Genomic DNA, 12909 nt, shown 5'->3' on the forward strand with positions numbered 1-12909 from the left:
ATGTGTACAGACCCTTGCAATCCCCATTGAGTTCAGGATATAGAGCCTTTCCAGCACCCCAGAGACTTCTTTAAGTCCTCTCCAGCTCACCAACCCCCACCCAAAGACAGCCACTATTTCATTTCTACCAACTAGCTTTACCCAGAAAATTGAAAGATTATTTTCAATTGAAAAATTATTTTTAATTAGAAATTTCATGACTGGTAAAATGTTAGCACTCTCATATACATAAAAAGTGAGAACGTCCTCTCTGTCCACCAACTAAGAAAGTAAATAAACTCATGTGGTTTCTTGGCTACCATTTAAACTGTGACCCTAAGTTGATTTTCATTCACCTAATTTTCTGTCTGTCTAGAACAAAGCTCAGGTAACTGAAGATTGTTGACAGTGGAATACAAGGGATTCAAACTCAAGAAAATTGTGTGACACAGTGAAAAAGATTAGGCTTCAGGGTCAGAGAAAACTAGGTTAGAATTTTTAAATTATGTGTGACATTGGGCAAATTACTTCTCACATTCTCAGTTTTAGCATGTAAACAAGGAAGAAAATAACCTACCTTATCATAAAGGTTAGATGTAAAAGAATATAAAACAAATAACTTGGTGCCTGGCACAGGAGGTGCTTAATAAGTGATAACTATATAGAGTTACCTGCATTTGGGCTAGACAGAGACGCTGTGGCCACAGGTTTCCGTTTCCTCTTGATGTCACGTGAACATGGGGGTGCCAAGTGTATGTTAGTCTGTCTGCAAATATGTGAAAGAAAAAATATTGTTTTAACTTTGTTATGATATGAGACAATATGTTTAGCCCAGATGAAATCCTTGACCCATTAAAGACATACAATAACAAAACGAGCACCATCCTTTGCATCAAGTGTCAATGTAAGATTATTCAGAATTAATCATAACTCATTCTCTACACACATAAGTATCTACCCCATTCTAAACTTTTTACCTGATTTCAGAGTAGCAGACATTCAAAATTAATTTCAAGAAATATATGTTTCAATACAACCTGAGTTTTGCACAATTATTTTTTTAAACTATATATTTTTTAAAGATTTATTTATTTATGCATACAAGAGCTGGGGTACAGGCCAGAGATGCGGGGGGTGAGAGGATTCACCACAGACAGAGTGGGGAACAGAACAGGCAGATTGACCAAAGTACACTGCTAAGGGGAGCAGCGGGCAAGTCAGGAGAGGTCTGCTGCACCATGTGGGATGCTCCCTGGCCGGCCAGGGATCGAACTCGTGCTGCAGAGGCTGCAGATTGCTTCACAGTGCGGTGCTTAACCCCTTGTGCTACCAGGGAGGCCCTGTACAATTATTTTTTTATAAAAACTATAGCTGCGGGCCTCCCCGGTGGCACAGTGGGTTGAGCACAGCACTGTGAAGCTGTCCGCAGCCTCTGCAGCATGGATTTGATCCCTGGCCTGCCAGCGAGATACCCACATGGCGAGGCAGACTGTCACGGCCACTGCTCCCCTCAGCAATGCTTTCGGTCCTTCTGCCTGTTCTGCTCCCCACTCTGTCTCTGGTGAATCCTCTCACCCTCTGGCCTGTACCCCAGCTCTTGTATAAATAAATAAATCTTTAAAAAAAAAAAAAAACTAAAGCTGCAATTGTTCTACACTCACTAATGAAATACCTACTCCCAAGTGGTAATATATTGAAAAGTTTAATGCTGTATGAACACAGATATTTGCATAGAATTTTAACAGGAAGCTTAACATTTCTATCACTATAAATCTAGATTTTTTATACTGTCTATATCAAGAGATATGTAAGTTTGATTTCTTGATTAAAAAAAAAATTAATTATGTGCTAATGTGTTCCTCACTGGAATATTCAGCTTATTCTAAAAACAAAACAGTGAGGGGCCTCCCCTGGTGGCGCAGGCAGTTGAAAGCAGCGCTGTGAAGCTGTCCACAGCCTCTGCAGCGCCGGTTTGATCCCGGCTGGCCGGCGAGGGTCCCACATGGCGTGACAGACCTCTCCTGTCACGCCCGCTGCTCCACTCAGCAGTGTATTTCGTCAGTCTGCCTGTTCTGTTCCCCACTCTGTCTCTGGTGAATCCTCTCACCCTCCCATGTATCTGGCCTGTACCCTGGTTCTTGTATAAATAAATAAATAAATAAAATCTTTTTTAAAAATAAATAAATAAAACCTAAACAGTGGACATTCAGTTTATTTTAAAAACAAAACAGTGAGAGTTTCAAAGCTAGAAAAGCAAGACTCTCTGAAGAACAGTGAACTTAACACTGAAATAACTAGTATAATATTTTATTTTAGTTCCTTACTTTCCCCTTCTCTAAGACAGATCCTACCCCTGATTAAGGACCAAGTTGTGAGCGGCTCTCCTGGTAGCCTGTGACTATTTTCCTGTTCTTAATAAACCTGTCCTTTTAAAATGCTTTAAAAAAAAAATAGGACCGAGTTTTGCTTTCACAACAAGCTTTCTTTGAATATTCAACTGGTGTACATATATCTTGTTTCACTAGACAATCTTGAGAAGTAGCACTATATTTATACTTTTTTCATAATTTGCCAATGATTTACCAACCTAAGCACAAAACACACAGCTTATCTCCATTAAATATCTACTGATTAGAACAGATATGAATAAATAAGAGAGTGAATAAAAATTCCAGAAACTAAAAAGCCAATTATATTCTTAAAAGTGGTATATTTTATGCCTTGTATATTTTATCACAGTAAAAAAATAAATAAATCACCATAGTATACAACATTAGAAGGAAACTGGTAAAGTTATACCAGAAGAACTGGTATAGTTATACCTGAAGTTAAACTTTAAACTGGCAAAGTTATACCAGAAGAGTTATACCAGAATTGGTAGTTCTAGATTGGGACAAAGTTTCATGGTTCAATAGTCTTAAAACAGAACCTCAGGACAAATCGAATAGAATATGGCTAGCAAGGCACCAAGTCAACTGAAAGGACAAATTTTCCTATTCAGAGAACCCCAATTTGGCAATTTCCATGGTTTAAAAGCATGTACACACACACATTCTTTCCTCTAAAAGCAAAAGCTCTAGAATCAATTCAATTTCTAAACGAGAAAAAAGAAGAGGGCCTCCCTGGTGGCACAGGGGTTAAAGACATAGCTATCAAGCTATCACCAGCCACTGCAGCACCAGCTCGATCCCTAACTGGCCAGGGAGCTACCCACATGATACAGCAGCAGACATCCCCTGTCTCGCCTGCTGCTCCCCTCAGCAGTATATTTCAGTATATCTGCCTGTTCTGCTTCCCACTCTGTCTTTGGTGAATCCTCTCACCCCCACACCTCTGGCTTACACCCCAAATCTTGTATGTGTAAGGTCAGTGCAGGAGGCCTGCTGAGGGCCCCAGGCTGCGGGGACAAGGAGGGGCCTTGAAACGGCAGAGGGAATTCCACCTTTGCCTCAGCTCCTGGAACCAGAGGCCTCCACCCGACACAAACAGCAATCAACCAAAAACCTCCAATAAAAAACAACTTCGGTTCCACATACCCAGTTTCCCGCCTAACCTTTCTTCACTCTATAAAAGGACATCTAGCCCCGCCCCCCCCAACAACAGGTGTGACTTCTCCAAACCCTGCGGGGGTCAGCGAACCTCACCCAGGAGCGCAATAAATTTCCTGCCTGTGAGAACCTTAGCCTCGCTTTCCTTTTCTTTACTGCACCAATCCTTTCCGTATGCCTAAATAACTCAAGCTTTTAAAAAAAAAGGGAAGAATTTCACTGAACTCTTAAGAAAGTTTTAGAATTCAAAGAACTCTACAACAGGCAGAGGTTTACAACAGGCTGTGGTTTGGAAAATTCCATCCAAAATCACCTATTATCAGTTGTTCTCTTCTACATGGCCAGAGTTACCTTTAAGCACCCCATGAATAGTTAATTGCAATATCCTAAAGTGAATGTAAATATAAACATGTAAAGCAGGGAAAATAATTCATTTTTCATACCTTACAGATGTACTGGGAATAAGTTTAAGCCAGCATGAAAATCTGAAAGTAGATGACAGAATGTCAAAGGTAGACAGGCCTTCAGTCTAAATGGAGAGGTGGTAATTCCTTTCAAAGCCAAAGACACAGGTATAAAAGAAAGTGACACTACAAAAGTTTGTTTCTCATCAAAACAGAGACAAGTACAAAATAGTTTCCATACACAAGGTACGCGAGTGCATTCAGACCCAAACTCAAACTGTCCAAGCACTTTGGTTTAATCCAATCACGCTTCTCCTAAAATACTTTAGAAAGAAAAACAAGTCAAAGGGTAACAGGTTTATTCATGATCTTTCTTCTTTACCTTAAACTCACTAAAGGAATTTCTAAAACTTCTTAGATTAAATCCTAACACCATTTCTTCCAACTAAACTGTTATTGGACATTAGGACAGTTTGTACCCTTGAGCTTGGGGATGTGAAGCAGGAGGGACAGTAGCTAGAAAAGACACAAAGTTCCTGAGTTCTTTCTGGGAAACACAAAGTTTCTGGATCTGGGTGCTGGTTACTTGGAAGTGACTTTATGAAAATTCACAGTGCATACATTTTTTTGTATGTATTTCACCTTCCTCCAATAGGAAGCTTAATTTACAAAGTACTTGTTGAAGATGCTGGGTTCTACCAGATTGATGCAAAGTGAAAAGCTTAAGGAAAGTACTCAAAAGGGTTTTATATTAATTCTCAGATTATCAACTTTATATTAATTCTCAGAGTACCATCACTACTCAGTGATGGTAAGGGATTTAGGGCTGACCATCCCTATATTAAATGGCTGCCATGTGCTAAGCCTCCGGACTGTTATTTCTCTCTGCAGCAAATGATATACTTCTGCCACCCCATTCCCATTCCTCAATGTGATAAACATTCAAGTTTCTTCATTTTTTTTTAATTCCTCTAGCTATAACCTAGGAAAGGTTATAAGGCTTTCCAAGGAAATCAAGTAGTGAATCTAATTAAAGTCAACAGCCTTACTTAGAAGTAAAAATATGTATTTTTCTTTGTTTATTTCCCTTTCTACTCAGCAGATGTTTTGTTACTTTAATTGTTCACTCAGTTTTTACTGAGCACCTGCTCTGTGCCAACTGTTACAGTGGACACAAAGGATGGCAGTGAACAAAACAGAGTCTTCACTAATGGAACTGGCAGCATATTCCTACTTCATAACTTTTCTGGTTAACAGAGGACAAAGAACAACACAGAATAAAACCTGTGTGGGTACTTGGAGCAAGAAGACTTAAAGGAGACAGGAAATGGAACCTGTCACACTGCACAGCACATTCAGAACAAGACAGGCCTGTTCCAGATTAAAGAATCATCTGTATGGGGCTAGAAGGGTCCTTGTGTTATTTGGGGGAACCTAAGCATGAAGTTAGGCAACTGCTACAGCCTCAGCTTCCTATTTAAGAGACACTTCCAGTTTTTTGTTTACCCTAAAACAACTTCCTATTAGTCAACTGTAAACATAAAGATTTAAGGAAGGAAAGGGAAAAAATAAAGAAATTGACCTCTCCCCACCCCTACACTATTTCACTTAGGAAACATCTTGGCTCCCTTTCTTTTTATTGTGTTACATTTATTTCATTTTTATTATTTTATTTTAACAGTATCACTTTCTACTCTTGCAGGATAGAAACCGAAAAAGGACAATGCACAAGTGTGGAGTCACAAAGGACAGGGGAAAAATCTGAGCTTCCTTTCTCATCAACACATGAGCACCCTCCCTAGAGGGAGAAAAGTAAGATTTACAAAATCTGAAAGTAGAAAAATCTCTTTTTCAAGAGCAGTATAGAGGTTTCCTTGTGTTGTAAACCATGTACTATATGTGATTATATACTACATATGGTTTTGATGAAAGGTGCAAGAAACACATAAATTAAACAAAAATCTCTACCAAGTTTATTTCCTTCTCAATTCAAGTAGCAAACGGTTATCAGAATCATCTAAGGGGTTTTTACAAAATACACATACTTCCACCATGCTGGGATGGAAGAAGAATCAACAATATATTTACTTTGAAATGTCTCCTCAGATAATTCTGGAAAGCTTCTACCTACTGTGAATATCACGGAGTTAAAAAACACATACCATATTACAAGCCTAGCTAGTAGATAAAAGATACTTAAATATTAATTTAAGAAAAACAGAATGATTAGATGAAGATACATTTAGGTCAAAATACTGACCCTCCCAGTATACAATTAACCTGACAAAAGACAGGCTACACTTGTTCTATTTCATCTGACTGAAGCCTTAGCATTCTTTAGACTGGTATTTTCACAGTGCTAGTAATAGATCAGTACTTCCTCTAAGAATATCACATTCAGTGCCATTTGCTGAATGTAGTAGGGGTGGCGGGGGGGGGCGAGAGAGAGGGGGGCAGGAGGAGGGGAAGATGAGCATTAAAGGCAATAAATACACTCTTTAAAATTTCTTATTTCAGGAAAAGTCAGTAAATTCATATCATAAATGTGAAGGTCAATGCTGAAGATTACTAGTTAATTGAAAGTATATTCTGTACAGCCACGCATAAACATAACATTTCTATTTTATTTTTTACTGCAGGTAACTGAAAGATCAGGTGAGTTGTTAAAACTGCAGTGTTACTTAGGAAACTGGGCAGATCATTATGTCCCTGGGGCAGGAATGTACTTTTAGGGGGAAAAAATTACTTTGAGAAATACATGCATGTTTAATAGAACCAATTTGGCAAAAAGATAACTGAAGTGACTGCTTTAGATTTAGAACAAAGACGTGTAGAGTCACTCCTAAGGAGAAAACTGTCTTTACCTGTCAATGGCAAGCCAATTTAAAGAATAGTTCACCTTCAAAAATCACTCATTTTTAACACCCATTGAAAAGTTCAATTTTGTGTATGAAATAAAGATTATTGTAAAAAGGTATTTATTTGTTGTACTTTTACTTAGATACATATAAATAAGTAAAAGGAAAATTATTGATATTTCTAAGGACCAAAGATCATCTGTATCATACATTCCATTTATTCTCCTTAATTACTATTTTATTCACCTCTATTATTTTTAACAAAAATTCATGAAGGCTCAGTCTGCATAAAGCACTACGCTGGACGTGGAAAGGGTGTTCACTAGATGACTAGGGGTTCACAACATAGTGAGGAGGCCGAGGCAGAAAGAACATAAGAGAACTGAAGGAACAAGCCAAATGCCAGGGGAAAGTGGGGGGGAAAAAAGATTAAATCCAGGGAAGCAGAGACAGCCTTTCCTCACATGTTATTTTCTCTTCAGGGTTAGCTGACATTTATTAAACACCCAGTAGGGGAAATATTTTCACAGACTTGCATGTAAGAAAGGATCCAGGCCTATGACACTAACAGCAGCCAGGGAGAGAAAACCACTTCACAATTATCAGAGGACACAGAGGAGGTTTATCTAACAGGAAGAGATCCTGGCAATTCCACTGGTGGTTTTCACTCCAACCTAACCCTCAGCAGTCTGTGACAAATGCTCACTAGCACTGAAAACTCTCCATAATCCACTTCTGCTGAATGGGCCATGGTTGGCATATCATGAAGCTGTTTCATGCCACCCACCGGAGCAGAATAGTTTCACATCAGCTGGAAAGATGGATATATTACAATGGGGAAAAAAATGCCTTTATCCAGTCCTCTTAGGCAGCAAGATGTGAGGCAGCTGAGAGTTGCTGTAAACAAGACTATCCAACAGAGGACAAAAGGGTGGAGAACTGTGTGCTATATGACGGGAGGCTCCAGCAGGACAGGGCAGCCTACACAGTGTCAGCAGAAACATTTCGTCACCCATGGTCAAAACGAAGGGACTACAGAGGTGGGCAAAAGCTGCCGTGTATCACAGCATTCCCAACAGGCAGGAAACTAATAAAAAGGTTCTTTCCCCCAAGCCCTGAGGTAAAACCCGAGGCTGTTTACTATGGTTCCAAAGGTCACAATTAATAGCTTGAATTGAGTCTTCTTCTTGCTCTTTGAAAGTCCTTGTCAAGTGGCACAGCCAGCTGGGCACACAACTCTGATATGCAGATCATAACGTTTGTGAACAGATAAAATGAATTACAATGAGTTCATCCTATCAAATATCAACTCTCTAATGGGCAGGAAGGGCTCTCTTTTTTATGCAGCTACTGTCTCCTTTTTTGGTCCATTTGATGCCATTCAAGCACCTCAAGAATCTGTACTCTGGAAATGACTCTGGAAGCCCATTCAAAGTCAGCAAATGACTCTGGAAGCCCATTCAAAGTCTGTAAAACTGCAAACATCCTGAGGACAGGGAAGGGGAGTAATTAAATGCAAATAAAAATATTAGCTACCAGTATGCTAAATATTTGAGTATAGTATTTCATTTCAACTCCCACTAATCAAATAAATAAACAACCATTTCCATTTTTAAGATTAGAAAATTGAGGCATGGTGAGGTGAAGTCATTTGCCCAGGTTAAGCCCAGATTCTTACCTGGGTCTGCCCTCACACTAATATCCATTGCTTTTAATCTCATACTACCTATGCCAATATGCTGTGGAGTTGGAGAATATAGTAGAAACTATGAAACCTTTCCTTCTCAATGAGGAACATATATAATAATTGCACACCAGGCTGGTATCTGCTGCCCTTCCTGAAACTGGTAAAAAGATTTCTCAAAGGAAAACCAATTTATTTACAAAGGACCTATATGACAAAAAAAAGTTAAAAACTTTGCTATTTCGGAATTTAAAAAAGGAATAAATGGGAATAGTGATAGATCACCAAATCACCACTCAAAATAGAGGAAAAGTCACTAAAGTTGGAAAAAACTCAAAACTGCCATGAGACACTCAAAAACTACAACTGGTGACTTATACATCACACAGAGAGATGGAGCAATTGTGAAGTTCTAGACACAATTTTTTTAAGGCAGTAATGGTAAGCAAAGCCATCCTTCATAACCAACAAATCTCAGCTGTCTTTTTTACCATTCCATGACTATGTCTTTGACAGCCATTCCACTGCCCCTAGACACACGGATCACACCATCTGCTGTTTGAGTGGCAGCAATTTTTAACAATGATACCAATTATTACTACTTTATTAACACCACCCCAACCAAGACTACCAAACAGTTTATTTATTCATTCCAACTATGCAACTACCGGTATACCCACCAAGCAACTCCCACACATCCACTCAACAACCCAGCCAACAATTCCATTTATTTCTTTCAATTTAATTTTTTGGGCCATATATGATTTCTCCCTCAGGTGTGGCCACCACAGTTCTCCCATCACCAAAGCACCTACAAATATTTATTTAACAATTCCATTTGTTAATCACTATGTGCTAGGCACTGTGCTAGATCCCAACACTCTCTTCTTCCCCAGCAGCCTATTCTCCATAGCTTAGAGAGGTCTAGTGTTCTATCCCCCCCCCCATAAGGAATTATGTACACAATACTAAAGCAATGAGCACAAAGTGCTCCTGCCAATTATGAAATGGGAGTTCCTGTTAAGCAAATTACAAAGCACCAGTCATAAAACCATATGCTTTTAGGGCACTGGTTCTTAACCATGGCTGCATATTACAGTCACCAAGGAGCTTTAAAATAATGCCAATGCCTGGGTCTCATCCCAGACCAATTAAATCAGAGTCTCAGGAGGTGGGGCTCAGCATGGCTATATTTTTTAAAAACTTCCCAGGTGATTCAAAAGTGCAGCCAGGGTTGAAAATCACAAAGCTTAAGTATTTCTGAAATCCCTTTAACCCACAAATCTATCAGGTGACCCAAAGACCACAAAAACGTCCTCTCCCATGTACGGCACCTGTCACTGGGCTGTATTAAAATGAGACATCAGTAGTGTTCTCTTAACACTGAGGTCTCATTATGTCTTTGTTTATGGCAATGGAATACTAAACGGAGAGTAGTTTGAGGTCACTCATCGAGAACCAGGGCTATGTATGGCTCTAGTGGTGAGCATGTGGCTGAGGAGCCATCTTTCCTGCACAGTTGAGTATATGGCAGAGCACAGCCAGTCTTATCCAGGCAGGAAGCAGCCTCGGCTCAGTAACCCGACGGGAGAAAACCCTCACAGTTCAGGCATGATTATCAAACTCTTTGTGCTCTTAAAGGAGAGTAATTATAGGCATGTGAAAAAAGGGAAGCACTCCCTGAGGAACTCTTCCTCACATGTTTCCCAAGAGGGACCGGGGCCATTAAAAATTCCATGATGAAGAGGAAAAACAGCCTGGGAACAGCCAGAAGGCAATACAGCAAATTAATACACCAGCCCTCCTCGGGGAAAGCTGTGATAAAACAGGAAACACTTCTCTCTTTGCAAAATAAAATTATACCACTAATGATAACAGAGCCACCACACACACACAAACCACTCTAATGATGGGTGGGAAATTCCCAGCGCTCCCCAGATGTCCTAAAAGAAATCTCATCCTACTACAAATAAAATGGAACAAGAAAAAGGTAACATTTCCATTCGAAGCAATTTTTAACACAGTCATTCGGCTGCCTTCCCCAACTACCACTACTCTTCAACATTCCCTCCTGGGTGCCAGGCTCTGTGGCATGGTCCACTCTGTACCAAACCCGCCATCCAGTGCTAAATCCAATGTCATCAGCTGGCAGCACTGGAGCTAAAGGACTCCTTCTCTACTGAACCCCTTGCCCGGCAGGGACCCCACTATTTCAAAGGAATGAGAGGAATCCCCAAAGGCTCAGTGTTTCCTCATGCACATTTTCTAACAGCGCACATAGGTCACCTGCACGGGCCACCTCCCAGAGAGTAGTGGCTGCCAAACTACTAATTGCATATCCTCATGAATAAAAATTTGGGGGCAGAGATTCCTCAGATAGGTAATACATACACATAAAAATATGGGCTACTAGACTAATATATGTCCAATTTAAAATAAAAAATATTTTAAAGCATAAGATAATAAATGTAAATTGAAAAATTTCTCCCCTTTTCCAAAGAACTTACATGCATGCAACCCACTCTCTATCCACTGGCCTGGGAATGATGTCCAGAAAAACAACGATGAACTATAATTGTCCACATTCTCTCATGCTGCTTTTAGCAAAGGTCTAAAGCAATAAGCAGTATTTCCCTAGAGCTGAGCACACCGGAAGCATAGCCTAGACTTCTTTGTGTTTCCAAGTCCAGCCACAAGCACTGCCAGTGACAAAATGAAGATAATGATGTGGATAATGAGATACACAAAGAAACAGGAAGCTGACACTTGCTCCAGCTAGGGTGAGGCTTTACAGGCAGCACACAACCCGATAAAAGCACAGACACTGATCTTAGCTCAGTACAGCATAGGTCCAGGTAACAGAGGTAAAGTGAGGCGGGTAAATTATCCACTTTCAGCATCTGACATCCTAAGGCGCTATTTACGCAAGCAGTCTTCCCAAAGAGTAAGTACACATAGTCATTATTTTATTTGGTATTAAGACAAAAAGCTGAAGGGCCATTTCCCCATCGATTAACATTTTGTGTCTTCCAAGGCAGTTTGTGCACCACTATCACCTCTAAGTAAACCTCTCTGAGCCTTAGTCACGAGCATTTGTGCTTCACATCATTCTGGTGCACACCTTTACGCACTTGAACTCCATACTGTAATAGCAGATTTCCACACCTGACTCTCCCGAGAGAAAGTAAGCTTCTTGAAGGTAGCATCTAAACAAAGAGCCTAGCAAAGAGTAGGAAATCACAAATTCTGAATGAATGAGTGATGAATAAACAGCATGCTACTGAAGTAAAGGTCTTACAATGGTAGTTTATCATCCCATAATTTTCCATTTCTTAGTAACACCATTTCCAGTGGTCTCTCCTTTCAAAAGACCTTCCCCATTGAAATATTATTTCTCCAGTAGAAGATCTGGCACTAGGTGTGGAGTTTAATATGGTAGAGAGTATATAACAGCCCAGAGTGGAATTGACTCACTGTATCCATGAAAGAATAACATCTAGTGTAATCTGTCCCCCAACTCTATGAACATACCCAGTTCAGAACATATTAGGCAGGAAAAATAATCATCAGAACCTCGGAAAGAAATTCTTTGCACCACTAGAAGAAAATTTCTATGGTTCAGCTTACTAGCTGCTCTTTTGTATACAATAAGCTTGCTAAGGGAAGCTAACACCAAAACCCTATTTACTTCCCATGTCACCTAACATAAGAGAATTTATATTGAAAGATGCAGGATTCATTCTGACAAACCCACTGAACACCTAGTTAAGTGCCAGACACTGTATTAGGTATTGGGGATATCAGGGAACAAGACAAGGTCTCTATACTTTGAAGCTTATATTCTAGTGAGAGACAGGAGCAAAGAGTAGGGGAGGGAAAAAGCAAATTCATCACAGACTGTGATGAAAACTATAAAGGAAAGAAATAGATAATGAGCAAAGGTGGAGGCAGCCCCTTTAAATAGGATGGTTGAGAGGCTCTCCCTGAGGAAGTGGCCCGAGTTTAGATGAAGGAGATAATAATGACAAGAGCTCTGAGACAGAGGTGCAGGCAAAGGGAACAAGTGTGAAGGTTCAGAGGCAGGAAGGGTTGCTATTTTGGAGAACAAAACGGAGCTCCATGGAGCCACTGGCACTACCCTCTGCCCCCATAAGGAGGAAGAAGTATATGAAAGGAGTTTGGACATGTGGGCAGAAGTCAGATTATGCAGTTTTGCAGGTCATAGAAAGGGCCATTAGTAATATTCTTTGAAGATGGGGCTTTTAACATAAGAAATACGAAATATGAGCCAGATGACTTAGATCAAAACTGAGACTTAAATCACCGAAAGAAATATATTTCTCACTCTGCCTCAGCTTCTATATTTATAAAACATTTACTGACCTCAAAGAATTGTTGTAAAGATCAATTTGGACACCATACAAATATACTTTATA

At 39.8% G+C, this 12909-nt stretch overlaps 1 protein-coding gene across 5 annotated transcripts in view; it reads right to left on the reverse strand.

Annotated features, from left to right (window-relative positions):
• The window catches only part of GPATCH2L (G-patch domain containing 2 like), a 56434-nt gene that overhangs the window by 11540 nt on the left and 31985 nt on the right, over window positions 1-12909 (reverse strand). For all 5 annotated transcript variants that reach the window (XM_054691977.1, XM_037503822.2, XM_037503823.2 and 2 more), the window contains one exon: window positions 651-745. In XM_054691977.1, coding sequence (XP_054547952.1) covers window positions 651-745 — 95 coding nt within the window. The remainder of the gene's footprint in view (window positions 1-650; window positions 746-12909) is intronic.

The sequence above is a fragment of the Talpa occidentalis genome, unplaced genomic scaffold (assembly GCF_014898055.3).
Source record: "Talpa occidentalis isolate TD23 unplaced genomic scaffold, MPIMG_talOcc4v2.1 talOcc4.11, whole genome shotgun sequence".
Taxonomy (NCBI): Eukaryota; Metazoa; Chordata; class Mammalia; order Eulipotyphla; family Talpidae; genus Talpa; species Talpa occidentalis.